This window comes from Phalangium opilio, unplaced genomic scaffold (assembly GCF_054372755.1).
Source record: "Phalangium opilio isolate 3A_F unplaced genomic scaffold, DU_Popi_V2 ptg000017l_1, whole genome shotgun sequence".
Lineage (NCBI taxonomy): Eukaryota > Metazoa > Arthropoda > Arachnida > Opiliones > Phalangiidae > Phalangium > Phalangium opilio.
In genome coordinates, this window is record NW_028324151.1 from 9,163,198 (window position 1) to 9,181,819 (window position 18,622).

At 38.1% G+C, this 18,622-nt stretch overlaps 2 protein-coding genes and 1 long non-coding RNA gene across 3 annotated transcripts in view; 2 read left to right on the top strand and 1 right to left on the bottom strand.

The window, feature by feature from the left end:
• Positions 1-18,622, top strand: part of LOC149702968 (uncharacterized) — a 201,414-nt gene that overhangs the window by 51,724 nt on the left and 131,068 nt on the right. The window lies entirely within an intron of this gene.
• Fbxo42 (F-box protein 42) lies at positions 2,958-5,900 on the top strand. Its single transcript, XM_089866876.1, has 5 exons — positions 2,958-3,392; positions 3,466-4,136; positions 4,406-4,531; positions 4,605-4,732; positions 4,790-5,900. The coding sequence occupies exons 1-5, from the start codon at positions 3,269-3,271 to the stop codon at positions 5,817-5,819; spliced, it is 2,079 nt and encodes a 692-aa protein (XP_089723002.1). The 5' UTR covers positions 2,958-3,268; the 3' UTR covers positions 5,820-5,900.
• On the bottom strand, positions 6,638-17,719 carry LOC149702976 (alkaline phosphatase-like). Its single transcript, XM_089866877.1, has 8 exons — positions 17,203-17,719; positions 10,531-10,754; positions 8,171-8,345; positions 7,924-8,099; positions 7,649-7,850; positions 7,451-7,591; positions 7,061-7,372; positions 6,638-6,995 (listed from the first exon to the last, which is right to left on the bottom strand). Exons 1-8 carry the CDS (start codon positions 17,285-17,287, stop codon positions 6,730-6,732), a joined length of 1,581 nt encoding a protein of 526 aa, XP_089723003.1. The 5' UTR covers positions 17,288-17,719; the 3' UTR covers positions 6,638-6,729.

Below are 18,622 nucleotides of genomic sequence, written 5' to 3' on the forward strand. Positions count from 1 at the left end.
TTTTACTTTGAACAAACATTCGCTTAAATCTCTTTAAATATCAGCTGTTATTGCAAAGCATCAGCACGCCCGCTGGCAAAAGTTATTTATCGAATTTTTTAGCTTTCAAAATTCAGCGATAGATGGCGCACTAGGTATCTTCCCCCGGGAAAATCGCGTCGACTGCTAGCTGTCATCTCCGTATTTTCCCCGATTCAGTAGGGTATCTAGACCCGTATATATATCTATGATTCCGACGGCAGAGAGCGTATGCGAGATACGGATCTGCGAGCGAGAAGACAGACTCGCTTCCACTCTCAGCCAGCCATGGAAATAAGACAGGTTTACAGGTCCAAAACCACTTTTTTAATTACTCAGACTAGTTTTTTTATTCAAAAACAGAGGGTCACGAGTCCCAGGGACTTGTTTATTAATTCTTAACTTTGATAAATATTGAAAGGGGACCCGTTTATTAATTCAAGGTTTTCGTCAAATTTCGACTCCTTTCTCATTGCAAGGAGTCTTAATCTTATTTCCTAATTATCTCTACTCCTAGTCTTAGTGTCAGGCTAGTACAAATCAGTACAGCGTTGCCAGACGAACGATAATTATAGTAGAATGCGATAATTTTAAGAGTTTTTTGGAAGCGTACGATAATTATGACGCTGTACTATATAGTACGCTAAATTCGATAATTCGGCTTCGGCGTACAATAATTGTACGATAGTTTAGTGGGAAATCTAACTAATCTGGGCACAAAAGGCTCGCTAGAGGTAGAAAAAGGTGAAATAGAATGAATTATTCATGTTTCTTCCAAAAGAATAATACACTTAAGCCTAAAGGCAGGATGTGAGAAACGTTTGGAGACGTTATTTGTCTATCACCTTCAGGGCCCTTGTACCGATTTTAGTATAAATACAAGGTGAATCAAAACACTTGCATAGGTTTTACCACTATTTAGGAGGCTTTCGGTGCGCATGATAATTTTGATTGAAAATCGATAATTTTTAGCTTTGGTACGATAATGTAGTCAAAGATGGATAAATAAAATTGTTAAAACAGATTTGGGACCATGTAATTTTATAATTATAAATAATTTTAAAATGGGACCATGTAATTTTATAATTATAAATAATTTTAAAATGGGACCATGTAATTTTATAATTATAAATAATTTTAAAATGGGACCATGTAATTTTATAATTATAAATAATTTTAAAATGGGACCATGTAATTTTATAATTATAAATAATTTTAAAATGGGACCATGTAATTTTATAATTATAAATAATTTTAAAATGGGACCATGTAATTTTATAATTATAAATAATTTTAAAATGGGACCAGCAGTAAAATAAATTGCACAGGGGTAACTGGTCTTGGGGACCAGTTTGAATATTGTTGATGTCGGGGTCACTGGTCCCGAGGACTAGTTGAAAAAAGAACCTTATTTCCATGGCTGCTCTCAGCTTCTCGCGCGCTTGCGAACGGGCCTGAACATATTAGAACTCAATGCTCAAATGCTGGCCTTGTCGATAGCATCAAAGAGAGTATAGGGGAGGAGTGGAAAGAGGGGCAAAACTTGTCTCGCTTTTCTACCGCGCATCTTCAATGCGCAGTACCGAGGCATTTCCGTTTGAGACATTAAATGGTATCGTAGGTGGCGCTATTGAGCCGGAAACTCCCTCGTACCGCTAGCCTTGCCGCTAGTATAATTTAAGCGAGACATAACTATTTACGCTTGTGGAGCGGGGGAGCTTCCACTCCTCCCTTATATTCTCTGTGATAGCATAGATATGTTAAAAGGGTAGATACACAATTCAATGGGAGGTCGACGCGGAAGGGGCAACGAGCAGACAGCCGCTATTTTCTGGGGGTAGCCGTATAAAACGCCATCTATCGGGGACAAATTAGGGGCCAAAATTGGAACTATCATAAGGATGAGTGGCACTCTATGTTAACTCCCTATAGGGCATAATAAGCCAAACCCTCGGAGATGCCATTACTCCATTTCCAAATCTACTTCTACATTATGGCCATGACCAAGGCTTAGCTCGCCTTAAGCCTGGTTCCCACTTGGCGAAAATAGAGCTATTTCAGTGGGGGAAAAATTTCGTCTGCTACGAAAATTGGGCCTGCCTTTGGCGGACCGGGGCGGCCATTTTGTGCAGATTTTCTCTATGGGCAAATAGCATTGGTGACGTAGCCATTACCCCCTCTGAAATAGCTCTATAGGGCGAAATTTCAACGCGAAATGATCAGCGCGATAAAATTGAGCGAATTTTTGATATTCGCCGGCAAAAAATCGTATTCGCGGAACTGAGCGACTTGTTCTATTTTTTTAGTCGAGGCGAAAAGGGGAAACAAATTCGCCCTAAAAGCAACCAATCAAAACCCAGATTCAGAATTTTGTAATGCCTCCTTTCTTTTGTCGATCACTTAAGTTTTATTTTAAGCCTACTACTGTTTTATGTTTTAGCACAACACAAATACACAATGGGGGAACATCGGTTACAATATATAAGTGAAAACTACATTGATAGAATCTAAATTAAAGTTCTGATAATTCAATATTTCTTTACCTGAAGAAACTCGTGGTCACCTCTCATTTCCCGAAAGACATTTTTGAAACGTTAAATTTAAACAAAGGCCATTTTCATTATTTATTTTGTTTAGGTTTTCCATTTTTAATCCGCAAGAAAATAATTAGGCTTAACGTGAAAGAAAATCTCGCGCGCGATCTCTTCAAATTTCGCGCTAAGTGGGAACGCCGGCGAATACACATTTCGCGTGCTTTTTTTCGTCAAGTGGGAACCAGGCTTTATGATAGTTCCAATTTTGGCCGCTAATTTGTCTCCGATAGATGGCGTTTTATACGGCTACCCCCAGAAAATAGCGGCTGTCTGCTCGTTGCCCCTTCCGCGTTTTTTCGTTAAGCCTAAGCCAGCGAAGTGGATCTAGACCCTTTATAGTTTTACTATATCTATGCCTGTGACGTACTGTCGTTTTCCATTATTGACAAGCAATCTGATACTATGGAGTAGTATTTAGGGAGACCCAGCGGAAATATATGCCACTATCTAGGATATTTAAAATATCACTCCAATACATATACTCCATGGAAAATACCAGTGAAAAACGGCATGTGAATCTGTGACCCTTTCCCTTTCGGTTTCACAATTGGCTCCTCGAGTCGAGTTTGCGTGTGGCGGTGTGACCGAGTTTGTGTTGTGGGTTTGCAGGTTGCAGTAGCTGTGGAATTGTCAAAGGCGACTTGACAGTTAAAATTATGAGTTTGTCTATAGAAGATTTACCCCACCCTATTGTTGAGTACATTTTTAGTTATCTTTCGCCTTATCGAGACTTTAAACAATGTTTGTTAGTAAACAAAACATGGTATGATTTAGTTAAAGGTTAGTGGTTAATTCAGACATAGTTTTATAGTTTTCAAAGTCTTTACCTTAATCCTTCATTTCTTCTGAAAAGCAACTGTTCGATCCATTCGTCGAGAATTCCACAATGCTGTTACTGCTCGAAATGTTTGTTGGGAGCATTGCTACGCCGAGAGCACCCCAACCATATCAAGGCGTTACTCGCATAGCTCTTGCGTCTGTAGGGACTCCATGTTTGTCTTTGGAGGATGTACTACAGCCAGTACAACATTCAATGACCTATGGCGATTAGATTTAGGTTCTCGGTCTTGGATACGTCCATTAGCAACTGGAACATACCCTCCCCCAAAAGCTTGCGCCTCGATGGTCTGCTATAGCGATAGTTTAATACTTTTCGGAGGATGGACCCATACATCGCCTTACCCTTTACACCAAGCTTGGCTTATCTTCAATCATTTGCATATTTACAATACAATAACCAATCGTTGGACGCAAGTAACCGCTTCCTCGAGTTGTCCAGGAATGGCAGGTCATACAGCGACCATGATTGGTAGTAAAATGGTGGTATTTGGTGGCCTACATTGTCAAAGTGGTTGGGGACCATTTGCTAGTTCTAACGAAGTTTGGGTTTTGGATGTTACAACTATGTCCTGGAAGAAACAAAAGACTAGTTTGCCAGCCCCACTTCCCAGATATGGACATTCACAGATAACCATTGATAATAACCATTTGTTGATTGTCGGAGGATGTGGTGGACCAAATATGGTACATAAATAAATAACATCTATGCGGTACAGTCACCTCGGACGAAAGCTTTCTGATTTCCATAAGGGGTGACTGTATAGAGTGCTGTCAGTTGTGACGTCAGATCCAAGGTTAAACGTCACGAGTCTGCCTTTAGCAATGGGCGGCCATGACAGTTACCGTTTTTTCTTTATGGGAAAACCGCATGGGTGACGTCACACCGGCGCTTCTGGCAGCACTCTATTTCGTTTGTAAGACGTTAAAAATGAAAAGTTATCCTTTTCAAATAGTTATTCAATGATATTTGGCTACTTAAAACTAACGATGACGCTAATGGTGTTTGGGAATGGAAGGAAGTAGAAATTCTTCAGAAAGATTGTTCCGCGCCCCAATTAACATTTCATCCTGCTTGTATTGTACGTTTTAAACGATTACATTTAAGCCACAAAAATGAATTAAACATATTGTTTAATACGAAAAAACCCGTAGGTTGGAACCAAAGTTGTAGTTCTAAGCAAAGCTCAGTGGTCCAGAACTCTACCTCCGTGTTTGCCTCAGTTATTAAGAGCACCTTCATCTCGGTTATGGATCCCACCTCAAGGGGAAATTTTTGCTAGGTTATTTAAGATTCTTAATTTGGGGAAACACTTCTAAAATTATCTACTTTATTTCAGACCTGAATCAAAATTTCCGCCTAAACCAGCTGAGAATGAGGTGTATGTTAATGGAAAAAAGGGTGTTCTCAAACGCTACCTAAATCGTTCTTTCGCGAGGAAATGTGGCAGTAATACTTCTAGTAGCGACGATGATGAGATGCACGTCAATAAACTACCTCCAAAAAAGGGTGTCGCGACAATACCAACCACCTCAAATGATCTTTCATCCCCTAGTACGTCATCTTCACTCGCGCAAGAAGCCATTGGAATTAGTAATACAGCGTTAAATTCGGCGATGGAAAATTTGAAACCATCTAAAGAAACTTTCGAGAAATCTCCCAGTTTACCTTCCATGTCATCAACTGCTTCTGAAGCGTCTGTTGTCCCTGTTATTGAAAATAACAGCTTAGCTTCCAATCTTGATACTTTCTCAACTATGGATTTGATCTTGCATCCCACCTCCATTTCTCGTCCGCTTGGCGAAAGTTCGTCGTCTTCGTCCTCTTCCACAACTTCCCTCTCTGATATCCCCGCTTCCTCTTCTACGTCAACTTCTCCCATTGATAATGTTCCGGAAAATAAGTCTTCGGCAACATCCGGTACTGGTACCAGTAGACCTACATTGTCCATTCGTCCAAACGCGAGACGCAATAGGCAACGACAATTGGAAGGTTTGGATAGGATGGAGCAGCGTTTGCGACAAATGAGGTCCAATAGCGTGCCTAGAAGGATGATACCGAAGGCAGCTTCATTGGAGAGTTGCTCGGCGTTAAATTCAGTGCCACCGAAAAATCCCATGTGCCTTTATGTTTTGGACATCAGCAAGGTTTTGAATAGTAATCAAGTAACGTGGTTACCACCTCAGTATCAGTCAAACTCTGGACTGGAAGAAATTATCTTGTATTCGTTAGTATTAGGGAAAGGAGAACTAATTATGTTTGGCGGTATTCAGAAAGATTTAAATTCCTATAATAGTGAAGGTGAAAAAGTACCTCAAATTGTTTCAAATTCCCTGCATTTTATCTCCGCTTTCAAATATGTTATTTAAATGATTTGTTTCAATTTTTTTTCGAAATTTTCTTGCACTTCATAAAATTATTAATGCTGAATAAAATACTAGGATTCAAAATATGCTGTCTTTTTCAATTTTTTCTGGGACAATGATGTATTTAAAGTTCGGAACACACGAACAATGGGTGGGTGTTTTCATCCCTTGGTATCCTGTGATTACCATTAGGCCAATCGCAGTGAAATTTAATCTTAAGCAACTTCATACGAACGATTCGAAGACATTAGTACAACCACAACTAGGAGCGCGCGGATTGAATGAAATTTAGTTATGAACTATGTTCCATAAGTTTGTCACTGGCTACTGAGAGCTTTCCATGAATTGACGTCGGTGAAGCGTCATGAATGGTCGTAAAGAGACGCCTGGTAAGGCGATGTCAAAGGCTTGGTACAGACTAAATAGGAAGATGAACTGCAAAACCTCCTGTTGACAATTTTCGCTTGTCGTTCTCGAACTAGATCTCAGGAAATCTCTAGCATTATGAACACACCAGGCGTCGCTTTACGAGAATCTATGACGTTTCACCTACGTCACTTCATGACAAGCTCTCATTAACGAGTGACACACTTATGGAACATATCTTATACACTTATGTTATGAAGTATAGGAAGTGTCGTACTTATGGAACATATCTCATAAACGTATGGTAAGAGATAGAGGGTTATGACGTTGCCATATATATATATAAATCTGACGACCTATCCACTCCAATAGTGTGAGGATTTTCGTGCTATCCGTCCATTTGACTACGGTTATTTGAAGACAACTATAAAATAAAGATGAGCATATAATACCCATTGTATTATCATCAAGAATTAAATTTATTTGAAATAATTAATGTACAACTTTAAAAACGTATAACAAATGTATAGAAAAGATCAACCTTCATTCATAAATTATTTCTCAACAAGGCCATAAAAACAACAACAGCTAATAAAATCAGTGTTGGTGAAGTAATACTACTACTGTTTATACAATGGTCTTTGTTAGCGCCAACACAGGCAGCGTAACCCATTACGTGAGCTATGTAATTTTGCTCGTGAACTCCTAGAAATAAATGAGCCATGGGACCTGTCGCGTACAACGCCACGTCCTCACCTCCGTGCGTCTCGTCGGTGTGAGGGACCATAGATACTTGACGATATTCTTTATCATCTAATATGAAGGAAGTAATTTAGTATCTTGATTTAAAGGTTAAGTAATATGTATTATTCACTCACTGGTATCAGTTTGTTCTAGTCTAGTTCGGTTTCCGTACGTATCGTTAGTCGCACTTGGCCCAGTAGTGTACATTAAAGTTGTGTAGCCAGCATGATCTACGTCCGATACATCGCCAATACCCAAAATGTTATTTCCACGAACAGGATATCCATTGATAGTCATGACGTGGGAGTGGTCCGCTGTGACTATAATCAGAGTTTCCTCCTGGTTAACCATGGACAAAGCCTTGTTGATGGCGTCCTCAAAAGCAAGGGTTTCTTGCAATGCTTTCTTAGCTAAATTTGCGTGATGTCCGTGGTCAATCCTTCCACCTAAGATTGAAGAGTGGTGAAAAAATTTCATTATGCCCACAACTGATTACTGCCTAATACCGCGCTAATATGACTAACCTTCAACTAGTAAGAAGAACCCTTTATCACTTTTCTTCAACATGTTGATGGCCACCTGAGTCATTTCAGCCAAAGATGGCTGTCCATCTTCACCCTTGTTACGGTCAAGGTCATAGTCCATATGGTTTGATGAAAAAATACCTATAAACGAAAGAGCATATAATCTACGGTCACTTATATCACATGCCCATTACTTACCCATCAAATAGTCTATATTTGCAGTATCTACATTCAACAATTGAGATTTGGTTGCGACATAAGTAGCTTTAGCATTGATGGCTTTCTTATTTTCAAGCCATTCAGCTATGAGTTGCTTTCCATCAGTCCTTTGTCCACTATTACCTTGTCCATCGTTCTGATTTTTGTCTATAAGATGCCTTCTCCCACCACCCATAATAACCTACATTGTTTAATAGTAAAAGTAGCATCATTATGATTAAGTTCTTTAGAAACTTGTCCATATAAAAAATAACCTTGCAGTTGCTTCCGGGCTCATTTTCCACCAATTGGCTAGCGATGTCCTTGCAACGTGAAGCGTTTGCGGGCTTGATGTCATCGGATTCCCAATTACGATGCGCAGATTTTGAATACAAAGCCGCGGGGGTTGCGTGCGTTATTCTAGTCGTTGTTACAATTCCCGTATCCTTGCCTTTCAAGTTCGTCGCGTGAGCATTCATTAGATAGTAATTAGGTTATATATCACGTGGGTAGAATATTTACCTTCTTTTTGAGCCCAGTCCAAAATGGTGGTGACTTCATTACCAAAAGTTGTGTTACAATCTTTTGCTTTCGCTTTCGGTGATAACCCCAACGTTTCGTAGTTAGTTTTAACTCCAGAAAATATCGCAGTAGCTGTGGCAGCCGAATCGGGAACTTGTCTGTCAACATTGTACGTCTAAACATGGGAAAAAGATTTCTCTTGAGATTCGAAATTGCGACAAGGATTTCTAACAAAGAACCGGAGACACACATAGCCACGCTATACTGAGGGGACAGTCACTGATTGTAATCTGTGTACATGCTGTAAATATAGCTGTGCTAAGGGATAACCCGCAATCATTGAAAGCCCTACCCTTGACTGCACTAAAATTACGTAATGTGTAATTCAGCGAATAGTAAATCTGAGAGTGATTAACCCCTCAGATTATCATCGTATTTGGCAAAACATATTTTCTTTCCTATTTCATCATAGGGTTTCGGCTTTGTTGTAATTAAAACTAATAGCTTTTAAACATAAAAGTTGTTCAATATTTGACGATTTATCTCGGAACAACGCCTACGATTTCAATCGCACCAACGACAATTTTTTTGTTGTGTAATTATAAAGCACAGCGAAATTTCGGCCAAGTTCCTGTTTGATAATGAATATTTGAATTTTATTTCCCTCTTAATTGCCAAAACTGCGAAATTCGAGCTTTCTCTGTAAACAGTACACCCAATTTAATTTCTACGATTCAACGATATTGGACTGTTGGATATACAAAAGTTCGAAAAAGTGGTACTCGTCCCCCACCCCATCATAGAAGCCAACCATTTCTTAATTCAGGACTCAGCTGTAAGCTTTTAGCTCTTTTAAACACCACTTGCAAGGCAATGGAAATATTAAATAATCACTCAAAGTCGAGGGGCCAGTCACTCTGCATAATTGTACTAACGGGATTAGGCGTAATCTTGGAAAGTTCTACAATGGGCACGATGATTACGCGTAATCTGTAACCGGTGTACAGGGAATCTGAGTTATCACAAAGCATGTGTTCGTAACCCATTGTTTAACAAGTTACATTAAACCTTTGTATTGCAACAACTCATTTAATTGGTCTATTACCAATGCCTTCCACATTAACCCTACATAGCTATTTAGCGTTCGGAGAATCTAGACTGCGAAGGTTTCTAGCCTATATTTGAATTAGCTCTTTTTAGAGCAGTAATAGTTCCCGATGCTTATCACACTAACTTTTCTACTTAAATTACATTAACACTTTTGATATATTACATAAGAAAATAACTTAGATTTCAATTGAGGTCGACTGAAAATTTGTCAAACAAATTTCAAAGTATGATCATATTTCACTCTTTATCGCTATCAAAGAAAGACGTCATTGATTTAACAAATCATTAAATTTGAAGAAAACTGTAGATTGAATAATCAAGTCAAAAATGGGTTGAGAGGAAATTTGTGACGTTCCCGACGATTTATCTTGGGGGTTCATTAACCATTTAAAATGATATTGACCACGAATCATGTGATTTTTAATTGATTCTACTGTTGTTACTCGCTCGCGAGAAAGCGTATATATAAATTTTTAGGTCACCTTTGTATAACATCATCTCAATACGCGCAGGTATTATTTTTAGGAGTAGATTATGAACAAAAGCTCATAGATAAAACTAAAAGTTTTCACAGTTTCCGGTCAATTTCCTTTAGACGCAAACGGCTTCCCTCTCAACCTCTACACGAACTAACCAATCAGATAAGAGGTTTTCTGTCAAAGGTTTAAAGAAAAAATAACTCTAGGGTAGCGATCCAAACGTTAATTCTTGGTACTATAGCTAACATCTGCTACTTCAGAAGCCTATTCACGCATGTTCCCTGTGCAACGGTCAACACTATCCTGATAGGTAGTTTCTCATTTTACACGGCGCAAGTAATTAACTTTAATGAAGTATTCTTTTTGTTTTTTAACTATGATCTTTTGAAAACAATCAAATTTCTTTTATGCCTTCCCTATAAACAGGGATAGATTTAATTTTAGAAGAAGGAATGGAGAACGGTTAGTATTTACTTCAGTCCGACTCATAGCCCAGTCCCCCCTCCAACACGTAACGAAAAGTTTAAATTATCTCATTGGCTTACTTAAACTACGTTTTGATGACGTTGCTGACGGGGACGGCGAAAAATACGCAATTCCTTTTTACCTTTCTCGCTATGACCCGCCCCTTCTTACATTCCCCCCCGTCCCGTGGAAGGGGGTCCGAGACTTTGACGCGCGCCCAGATTACTCTGTTCTCCATTCCTACTTCTAAAATTAAATCTATCCCTGCTATAGACGAAGGAAAACTATACCATCGTATAAAATTACCTTAATTAAACCAGTATAGGGGAACTTTTCAAACGCCAGGTAATTTTCTTCTCCTGGTTCATTTCTAGTTTGTCCTCTGTAGATTCTGGCAGCGGTAATTGTTGGTATACCCATTCCATCTCCGACAAAGATGATGATGTTTTTGGCCACTCCTTTGTTTTCCACCCTCCCTAGGGCCGCTTTCAAATCCTGTTGACCCAAGCTCCTCCAAAAATCGGCGTTATCTAATAAATATTAAATTATACTCTCATCATAATTTATTTCTTGGAACGACTTACGGATGTTAAATTATTTATATGACTACAATTAATTACACCCAAGAAATAGAGATACAAGGATACGCGTTCGATATCAATCTATGTTCTTAAATGTTAATATATGGCCATGCCATAAGAAATATAACAATATAATAAGTATAACACTTAATGAAATAGTTAATAAAGATGCATCCCGTTTTGTTCATCTCTTGTCAGCACGCACAAAGCTAGGTTACATAGACACCTAGCTTTGCACGTGCTGACAACCGATGCTGTAACAGAGTATACACAGAATAAGCTCTCGTTCGAGATAGGGAGTTGCCTATCCTATAGCGCGAAAACAAATTTCCTCACGCGCATTCTTTATCCATGGTTTAAACGTCTGGAGTTATTCCTCACAATTAAATAAGTACAAGAACCCTGTTTGTCAGATATTTTTAAAACACAGCAGATGTTTTTATATTAAATGAAAACAGAATCTTTAAATTTAAAACCACTGTTCCGTTTTGATGCGACTTTAATTGGTGTTGAGAAATAATTATTTTAGGTTGTGAAGTAACTGTAAAAGTGACACGTACAAACGTCATCATGCATGAAAAAACCTTGAGTCTTCAGTTTCACGCCAACATACCCAACCCAGTGTTTATATGTATGACAAACATGCATATTTTTTTTAAATATAAATTGCTTTATATTTTGTAATTCTTCTTCCTCTATAGGTAATACCTTGACCTTCGTGAGAAATATGTGAATTACCCATTCCGTTTTCATTATGAATACCTTAAAACATGCTTGACAAGTTCCTAAAATTGTAAAAACTACACAGATTTAATTTTTGTATCAAGAGCGCGCATTTAAAGTAAATAAATATGCATGGGAAATGATTTTCACGACTAATAGTTGAATTCGTAATTTCATATATTAGCATATTACCATAAGTTCATAATATATGCTCCATAAGTTTATTACTGGTTACCGAGACCTTGTCATAAAGTGACGTAGGTGAAACGTCATAGATTATCGTAAAGCGACGCCAGGCGGTCAGGAGTGGCGCTGTCAAAGGCTTAGTACAGAATAAATGGGAAGATGAACTGCTAAACCGAGTGTAGTGACTTCTCAGGTCGTTCTCGAACTAACTCTCAGTGTCTAGCATTACGATGTATAGGAAGTGTAAAACTTATTGAACACATCTTATAAACTTTTGATATTACGTACAAAGAAACGTGTATTCGCACAAACGGGCCTCATAGGTTATAATAGAATTGTCTCAGCAAAAGGGGATTTATTTAGAGCGCAAATGATTTATTTCGTTTCGTCAGTGCTGCCAGATCTTTGGTTAGCCACGAGACGGTTGTGAGAAAACTTAGAAGTTCAGATTGAATCAGGACTAGAAAATGGCAACCTGACCCCCATTGAACCTAACCTTGTCTAAACTATCACACCATAAATTCAAACGGGCGTCAGGTTGCTGAATTAATCCCCTGACTCAAATTGACTGACTTGCCTTACAAAGACCCCTGCCAATAAGCCTCTCTGATGTTAAATAAAGAGGGTAGGGAACGCTCAGTATCGGCACATGCAATAGTGGTTGACCTACAGCGCACCCAAAACGGCCAGAGGACAGGCGACGAAAAGAGAGATGAAGGCAAAGTTTCACCCCCGTGTCTTTCCCTGAAATTCCCTCCCATGTTGTGAAAGAAAACTATGGTAAACAACATCCCTTCAGTTCAGTTAAAGCATAAGTTCATAAGATACGTTCCATAAGTATGGTATGACACTTCCTATACTTTGTAATGCTAGAGACTTACAGTTAGAGCTAGTTCGAGAACGACAAGCGAGAATTGACTACACTCGGTTTTGAAGTCCATCTTCCTATTTAGTCTGCGTCGCTTTACGATAATCTATGACGTTTCATCTACGTCACTTTATGACAAGCTCTCAGTAACCAGTACCAAACTTATGGAACATATCGTATGAACTTATAGTTAAAGGTACATTAGGTGCACAGATAACGCTGAGTGACTGTCCCCTCGCCCCAAAATTGCTTTATAGCATTTAGCTAGAATCAGAACTTGCATACTTTTATCTACCGCAAACCACGCACCATCGATAAAAAATCTCAATATTCAGTCATTTATTTTCTCTTAATCCCCATTAACGGGAGCTCATTAATTGCATACTATTAAACGCGGTTGCTAGCAGTTATCTAGTTAGGGTAAAGTAAGGTGAAACTTTATCCAAAATAGGGCTATATCGTAAATACAATCATCTTTATCACAAGCTAGAGAATTATAAATCTATGTAGAACAATACGTATTTGGTTAAACCAAGATAAAATTGAGCTTCGGTTTAATTAGAATGTTATTATCAATTCCATACCCAGTCATCTTAATTTATACGAGTTGTAAAAAAAAAATTAGAATGTTCGGTAATTTATTGTATGTTAATCCCCATTAAGGGGAGTTGATTAACTACATACTATTAAACGATGTCGTTAGTGTATCTATAACAAGAGAACGTTATCCAAAAATAGGGCGCTATCATAAATTTAATTATCTTTATCATAAGCCACAGGCTTATATATAACAATACAAGTTTGGTTAAAAAATATAGCTTCGGTTTTATTAAAATTTTACTATCAATTCCATACTAAATCTATCAGCGGTAAAAAATTTATAATTTTAATCTAGTTTATCGTAGTCTATTTTTTTCTTATGTGAATGCCGTTGTGGTGGTACTTAAGTACCACGATGTTTGCGGTAAAATCAAAGTACCACTTCAGAGCAGTTTAAGAACCTTGACTCCAGTGGATGTTAAAATTAGTTATATATACACTTGCATAACAACTTTCATGGCCGTTTCTCTTTCTGTTTTTATATAAAACACATGCTAAAACTATTATGATAAACAATCCTACAACTACATTCACTATAAGCATAAGTTTATAAGATATGTTCCATAAGTGAAATTCTACCTATACTTTGTATGCCAGAGACTTTGTCTAGTTTGAGAAAGACAAGCGAGAATTGACTACACGCGGTTTTGCAGTCCATCTTCCTATTTAGTCAGCACTAAGCCTTTGACAGCGCCTCACCAGGGAAAAAAATCCATATTAAATTGGATTCAAAAAGTGCATTTTAAATTAGACTTGCCCTTTAAGTAATTTACCATTACGGCTTGATTAAATGTCTCACCAAAAGTAATATAAGAAACCTTATTTCTGATATTACTTCTGGTCTCACTTATTGATATAATATTACCAGGAGTTATATAACATTATCAGGAGTTCATAATAACCCCCCTTTATACTTATGATGCGCGTCTTTAAAAGATGCGTACTATTTTATGAAGGTGAAATATCGTACAAATCGAATTTTATAAATTTGGAATCAAACTACAACCGAGTAGGGAAGCCGCGGAACAAGTTTTTCTGTTGGTCCTAAAAACACTATTTCATGCAAATGAGGTTTGGCTATCAAATTCAAACACGTGAGTGTTCGAATGAACTAATTTTTCTTTATTTTTTATTTATTGAAAATGTATGAGCCAAGTATGGAAAGATTACGCGGGCTCGCCTTACAGGGCAGAAGTCCCTTTCGTTTGAAGTCATATCAAACGTCTTTGAAAACGAGGCGGGTGAACTAGAGCTTGACATGATTATCCATCCATTATCCATAGATTAGTAAATAATCGATTATTTAGAGGAACATTTTGAGAATATAATTAGATTTAACATAGCACTTCTGTGGATAATTCTCGAATATGGATAAAGATAAAACAACTTAGATAATTCATGGATAATGCCGAACTCAAGGTCAAACACCAAACTATTTTACCTTAGTTTATATTTACCGAGTTTGTCATATTTGTGTATATTTCTAAAATTCCATATAAATTAATCCGTTTTGACATCAGGGCTTCAAAAAGCCCCTCCGAGTCCTCCCCCAACCGAAGGCTCTCTATTTCACCCCCCCCCCCCCGACTTTTGAAAAATGTCTATTACCCAGAACCTTTAGTGGAACTCTCCATAAATTGTTGGGCAGAAAATAATCAGAGGAGCTAAATTAAAAGTCCAGAGGAAGAGTTGAGGACTTGTGGTAGTTGGCTCTTGACAATTTGTATTATTCCTCCAATATAAAGTGTGTTCCCTAAGCTAAGAGCTATTTTCTCTGTATTGTCCGTTCATGAATTTTGAAAATATTTTGTAGCGTGTATTGTGGTTATCCTGGTAGCTCGTTTATAACTACAATTTTCTCTTTTCTATTTATTATACCGAAGATCAACAAGCATACTGTATTAAACTATGTAGTATCAGGAATAAATTTAATTTTAGAAGTAGGAAAGGGAGAACGGTTAGTATTTACTTCAGTCCGACTCATAGCCCAGTATAGAGCCCCTCCCTCCAACCCTTAACGAAAAGTTAAATTGCTGACGGGAACGGCGAAAAATAAATAATTCCTTTTTACCTCTGTCGCTATGACCCGCCTCTTCTTTCATAACCCCCCCCCGTCCCGAGGAAGGGGGTCCGGGACCTTGACGCGCCCACATTACTCTGTTCTCCATTCTTACTTCTAAAATTTAATCTATTCCTGGTAGTAAACACGCGTCAAATAACAAATTAGCCTTTGTCTTCGAATTAAACACATTTTGTATTTTGTTATTATTTAGATGAAAACTCGCATTATCGTGGGCGCGATAGAACCAAAATCGGCCCACACGTACACATTTTAATTAGTCTAATTGTCATCGTTATCACTGTATTAATTGGCCAATTTTGATTTAATTATTTCATTGAGCGCATTTGTTAATCAAATACGAATTTTATGAGACTTGTCCTTTCTTATAAAGCTAAGTACTATTGTCTCGGGGCACGGTGGTTATTAAGTACTTAAAGAAAGTAGACGCGTACTACAAGGCCTTCAGCTTCAGGACCCCCTTCCCTCGCGACCCCCGGGACAATAGTACTACAGTCACTTAAGCTTACGCACTTAAGTAGTAAACAATTTATGCCATAGAAAATACTAACTTTATAAAACTTACGGACAATGACCTTATAATAGCTAAAACATTCCATTCCGAAAAATCAATAAAGTAAACTGCATTAATTTGACTAACACCGAGTTATGGTAGACTTAACTATACAGTATACTAGTCTGGCAACTTTTAAAGGACAAGTCTTATTAAACTTATAAAATATATTTAAAATGAGATACGTTGCGTAATTTATATGGTACTACTATTTTTTAACACAAATGAAGTAACACGTGGTGCCTCTTGATGTGAAGAACAATACCTTCATCTATGCTCACGTTTCTATGTGTAATTGGTTTATAGTTTGGCCAATGACCTCAGAACGTTTCAGAGAGCGTCTAGTCCTCCCCCACCAATAATTCTCAAGGTACAGTATAATTGTTTTCTATACGACGAAGTCCATATCCCTCTACCTCATCAGGGATTCTACAATTATTCCCCTATCACCTCAAAGAGGTCCCTTTTGTTTAAAAAGTGCTCCAAAACCAAGGGGATACACTCTTCTTTCCTCTCAACCAATTCTACAGTGGTACAAAGTTGAAATTTCAATTTCATCTATAAAATACCCTAAACTCGAAACATTTAAGCTTAGTCTATTAAAATAATACTGAGCATCGATACTAAGCTGAGACGAACGAATATATTTAAAATTTGGGTTTTTTCAAGTAATCTTCAAAAAATTATTTGAGATAATGATATCTATAAAGACTAAAGAGGTTCACCAAATTCCTCCCCCCCCCTTTTACCCAAAAAATAGCCCACGCGCATCACGACGCAAGAGAGCGTGTATCGAGTGGGCTATGCCCAAACGCGTCCCGAGACTCCCGAACAGGTCTTGGGTCGGGCCAGCCACGGGAATATTCTGTTTACAGCGCCCCTTCTAACATTCCTATCCACATTCCCGCGATAAGGATACCCTGTACAAACCGGTGTACACAAACAAGCTCATGGTAAAGCACGAGATCATGTGAGAGTAGGGTTCTGCCTTCAAACGGTTACGGTTACACCATCCTTTGAAACCTAAATGATGTGGAATCGAACGCCATAAGGGCTTAATTTGAAGGAAATATTTCCAAAAAACTGATGTAGCCAATTTGGAATAATATTGATTTGATAGTTCACTAAATAAAACTAAAACATACACATAAACTATAGAGTGCTGTCAGAAGCGCCGGTGTGACGTCACCCATGCTGTTTTCCCATAAAGAAAAACGGTAACTGTCATGGCCGCCCATTGCTAAAGGCAGACTCGTGACGTTTAACCTTGGATCTGACGTCACAACTGACAGCACTCTATACCACTGTCGTCCTTAAACCTTGTTGACTAAGGAAAAACTGGGTCATTCTAAACTAATAAACGTTAAAATAAAGTTGAATAGCTTACCATCATTCTGTGATTTTGCCGTCCAAACTCCCACGTTTAAACCTAACCAAACAAAACATAACAACAGCAGGTTAAATAGAACCATCGTTCTTCACTTCGCGAGTTGGCGGACGAATGAATTCTGACACCCGACCGCGCGAACCGGCTGAGCTATTTATGCGAGTGCTTTACAAGGGCGCAAAAACAACACTGAGTCGGCAGCAAAAAATATTATTCAGGCTTTCGGCTAATCATTTTAGGATGTTCTTGAAAACCGGCGAAATCCGCAAAAAAATGGAAAACGTTTCGGTTTGGGGAATGGAATAAAGTAGACTTATCATTGTTATAAATTAAAAAAACAAATACAGGAGTCGAACACGTGTCAAATGTAGGTTTTTTTTAAGGGAAAGGTTGTAAAAAATCTACTTGATTTCACAATCTAAAGCAAACACGGTATCGTGCCGTAAGTTTCCAGGCACGTGGCTTGTTTTTACGATACCGAAAAAAGACGTCGATGTAATCAAAACCGGTAGGGAAATTATAACCGCCGGCAAATTTTAATAAACAAGATGGTGAAAACGTCACAATAAGCGTTATTGCACTTGTTTCAGTTACTATTCAGACGTCATAATTTATTCAGGGAGACTCTGTTTTGGGGAGTTATTATTCAAAAAGGGTAGGTTCATCAAGGGAGTGGAAGAAAGGGTGATATGCACTCGGACAGTCAAAAATAATATGATCTTCAGTGAGGGGTAGCGGTAATCATGGTAATCACAGTATACACAATACTCTTGTTTGAAAAGGGGAGAGCTATATTTTTTGCGGCTCCCCAATTGAGTCTCACTGCTTAAAGGGTCTTCAAAGAAGTCATCGGCGGGTGGGTAATTGTTATTTGAAATACGTCACAGACACGTGATTAAGGAGAAGCGTGGTTCAAAGAAACTTTGTTCGTTTTATTTCGAAAACTAGCACTTCAGGTAATTGGCGCTGCAATCTCGCGTACAACAAGGAGTACATTGGCGACATGGCCACCCAGCGGGGAAGGTGTCCAAACGCCCAAAGGATTGCGTGTTTTTCGAATAGACTAGTGACAGCCCACGTTATTTGCCCATAGAACTTAATACAGTCAAACCTGGGAAACTGCCATTCTTCTATTGGGTTCCCCTTTTAGTTATTGTATGATAAATATACGATTAGTTTGACCACAAGTTCATAACTTATAAGTTATAAACTTATGGTTTGACCTGGTTCCTTTATCCAGTCTTGAGAGCAGTGTTATGCAAACACGATAAATTTTTATATAATCAAAACTACACTTTGATACGGTTTTTACAGTACTATTAATTACTGAATTTATTAATGATTTAATCATGGATGAAAAATAATGATTTAATATAAAAGTAACCTTGATTCGAGAAAACGCGTTCAACTCCATTCCAAG

Coding starts and splice junctions, on each gene's coding strand:
- Fbxo42 (XM_089866876.1), top strand. CDS start 3,269: ATGAGTTTGTCTATAGAAGATTTACCCCACCCTATTGTTGAGTACATT. Junction 4,137..4,405: donor GATGTGGTGGACCAAATATG/GTACATAAATAA, acceptor CTTTTCAAATAG/TTATTCAATGATATTTGGCT. Junction 4,532..4,604: donor CATTTCATCCTGCTTGTATT/GTACGTTTTAAA, acceptor AAAAACCCGTAG/GTTGGAACCAAAGTTGTAGT.
- LOC149702976 (XM_089866877.1), bottom strand. CDS start 17,287: ATGGTTCTATTTAACCTGCTGTTGTTATGTTTTGTTTGGTTAGGTTTA. Junction 8,100..8,170: donor GGACTGGGCTCAAAAAGAAG/GTAAATATTCTA, acceptor CGAACTTGAAAG/GCAAGGATACGGGAATTGTA. Junction 6,996..7,060: donor ACTAGAACAAACTGATACCA/GTGAGTGAATAA, acceptor CCTTCATATTAG/ATGATAAAGAATATCGTCAA.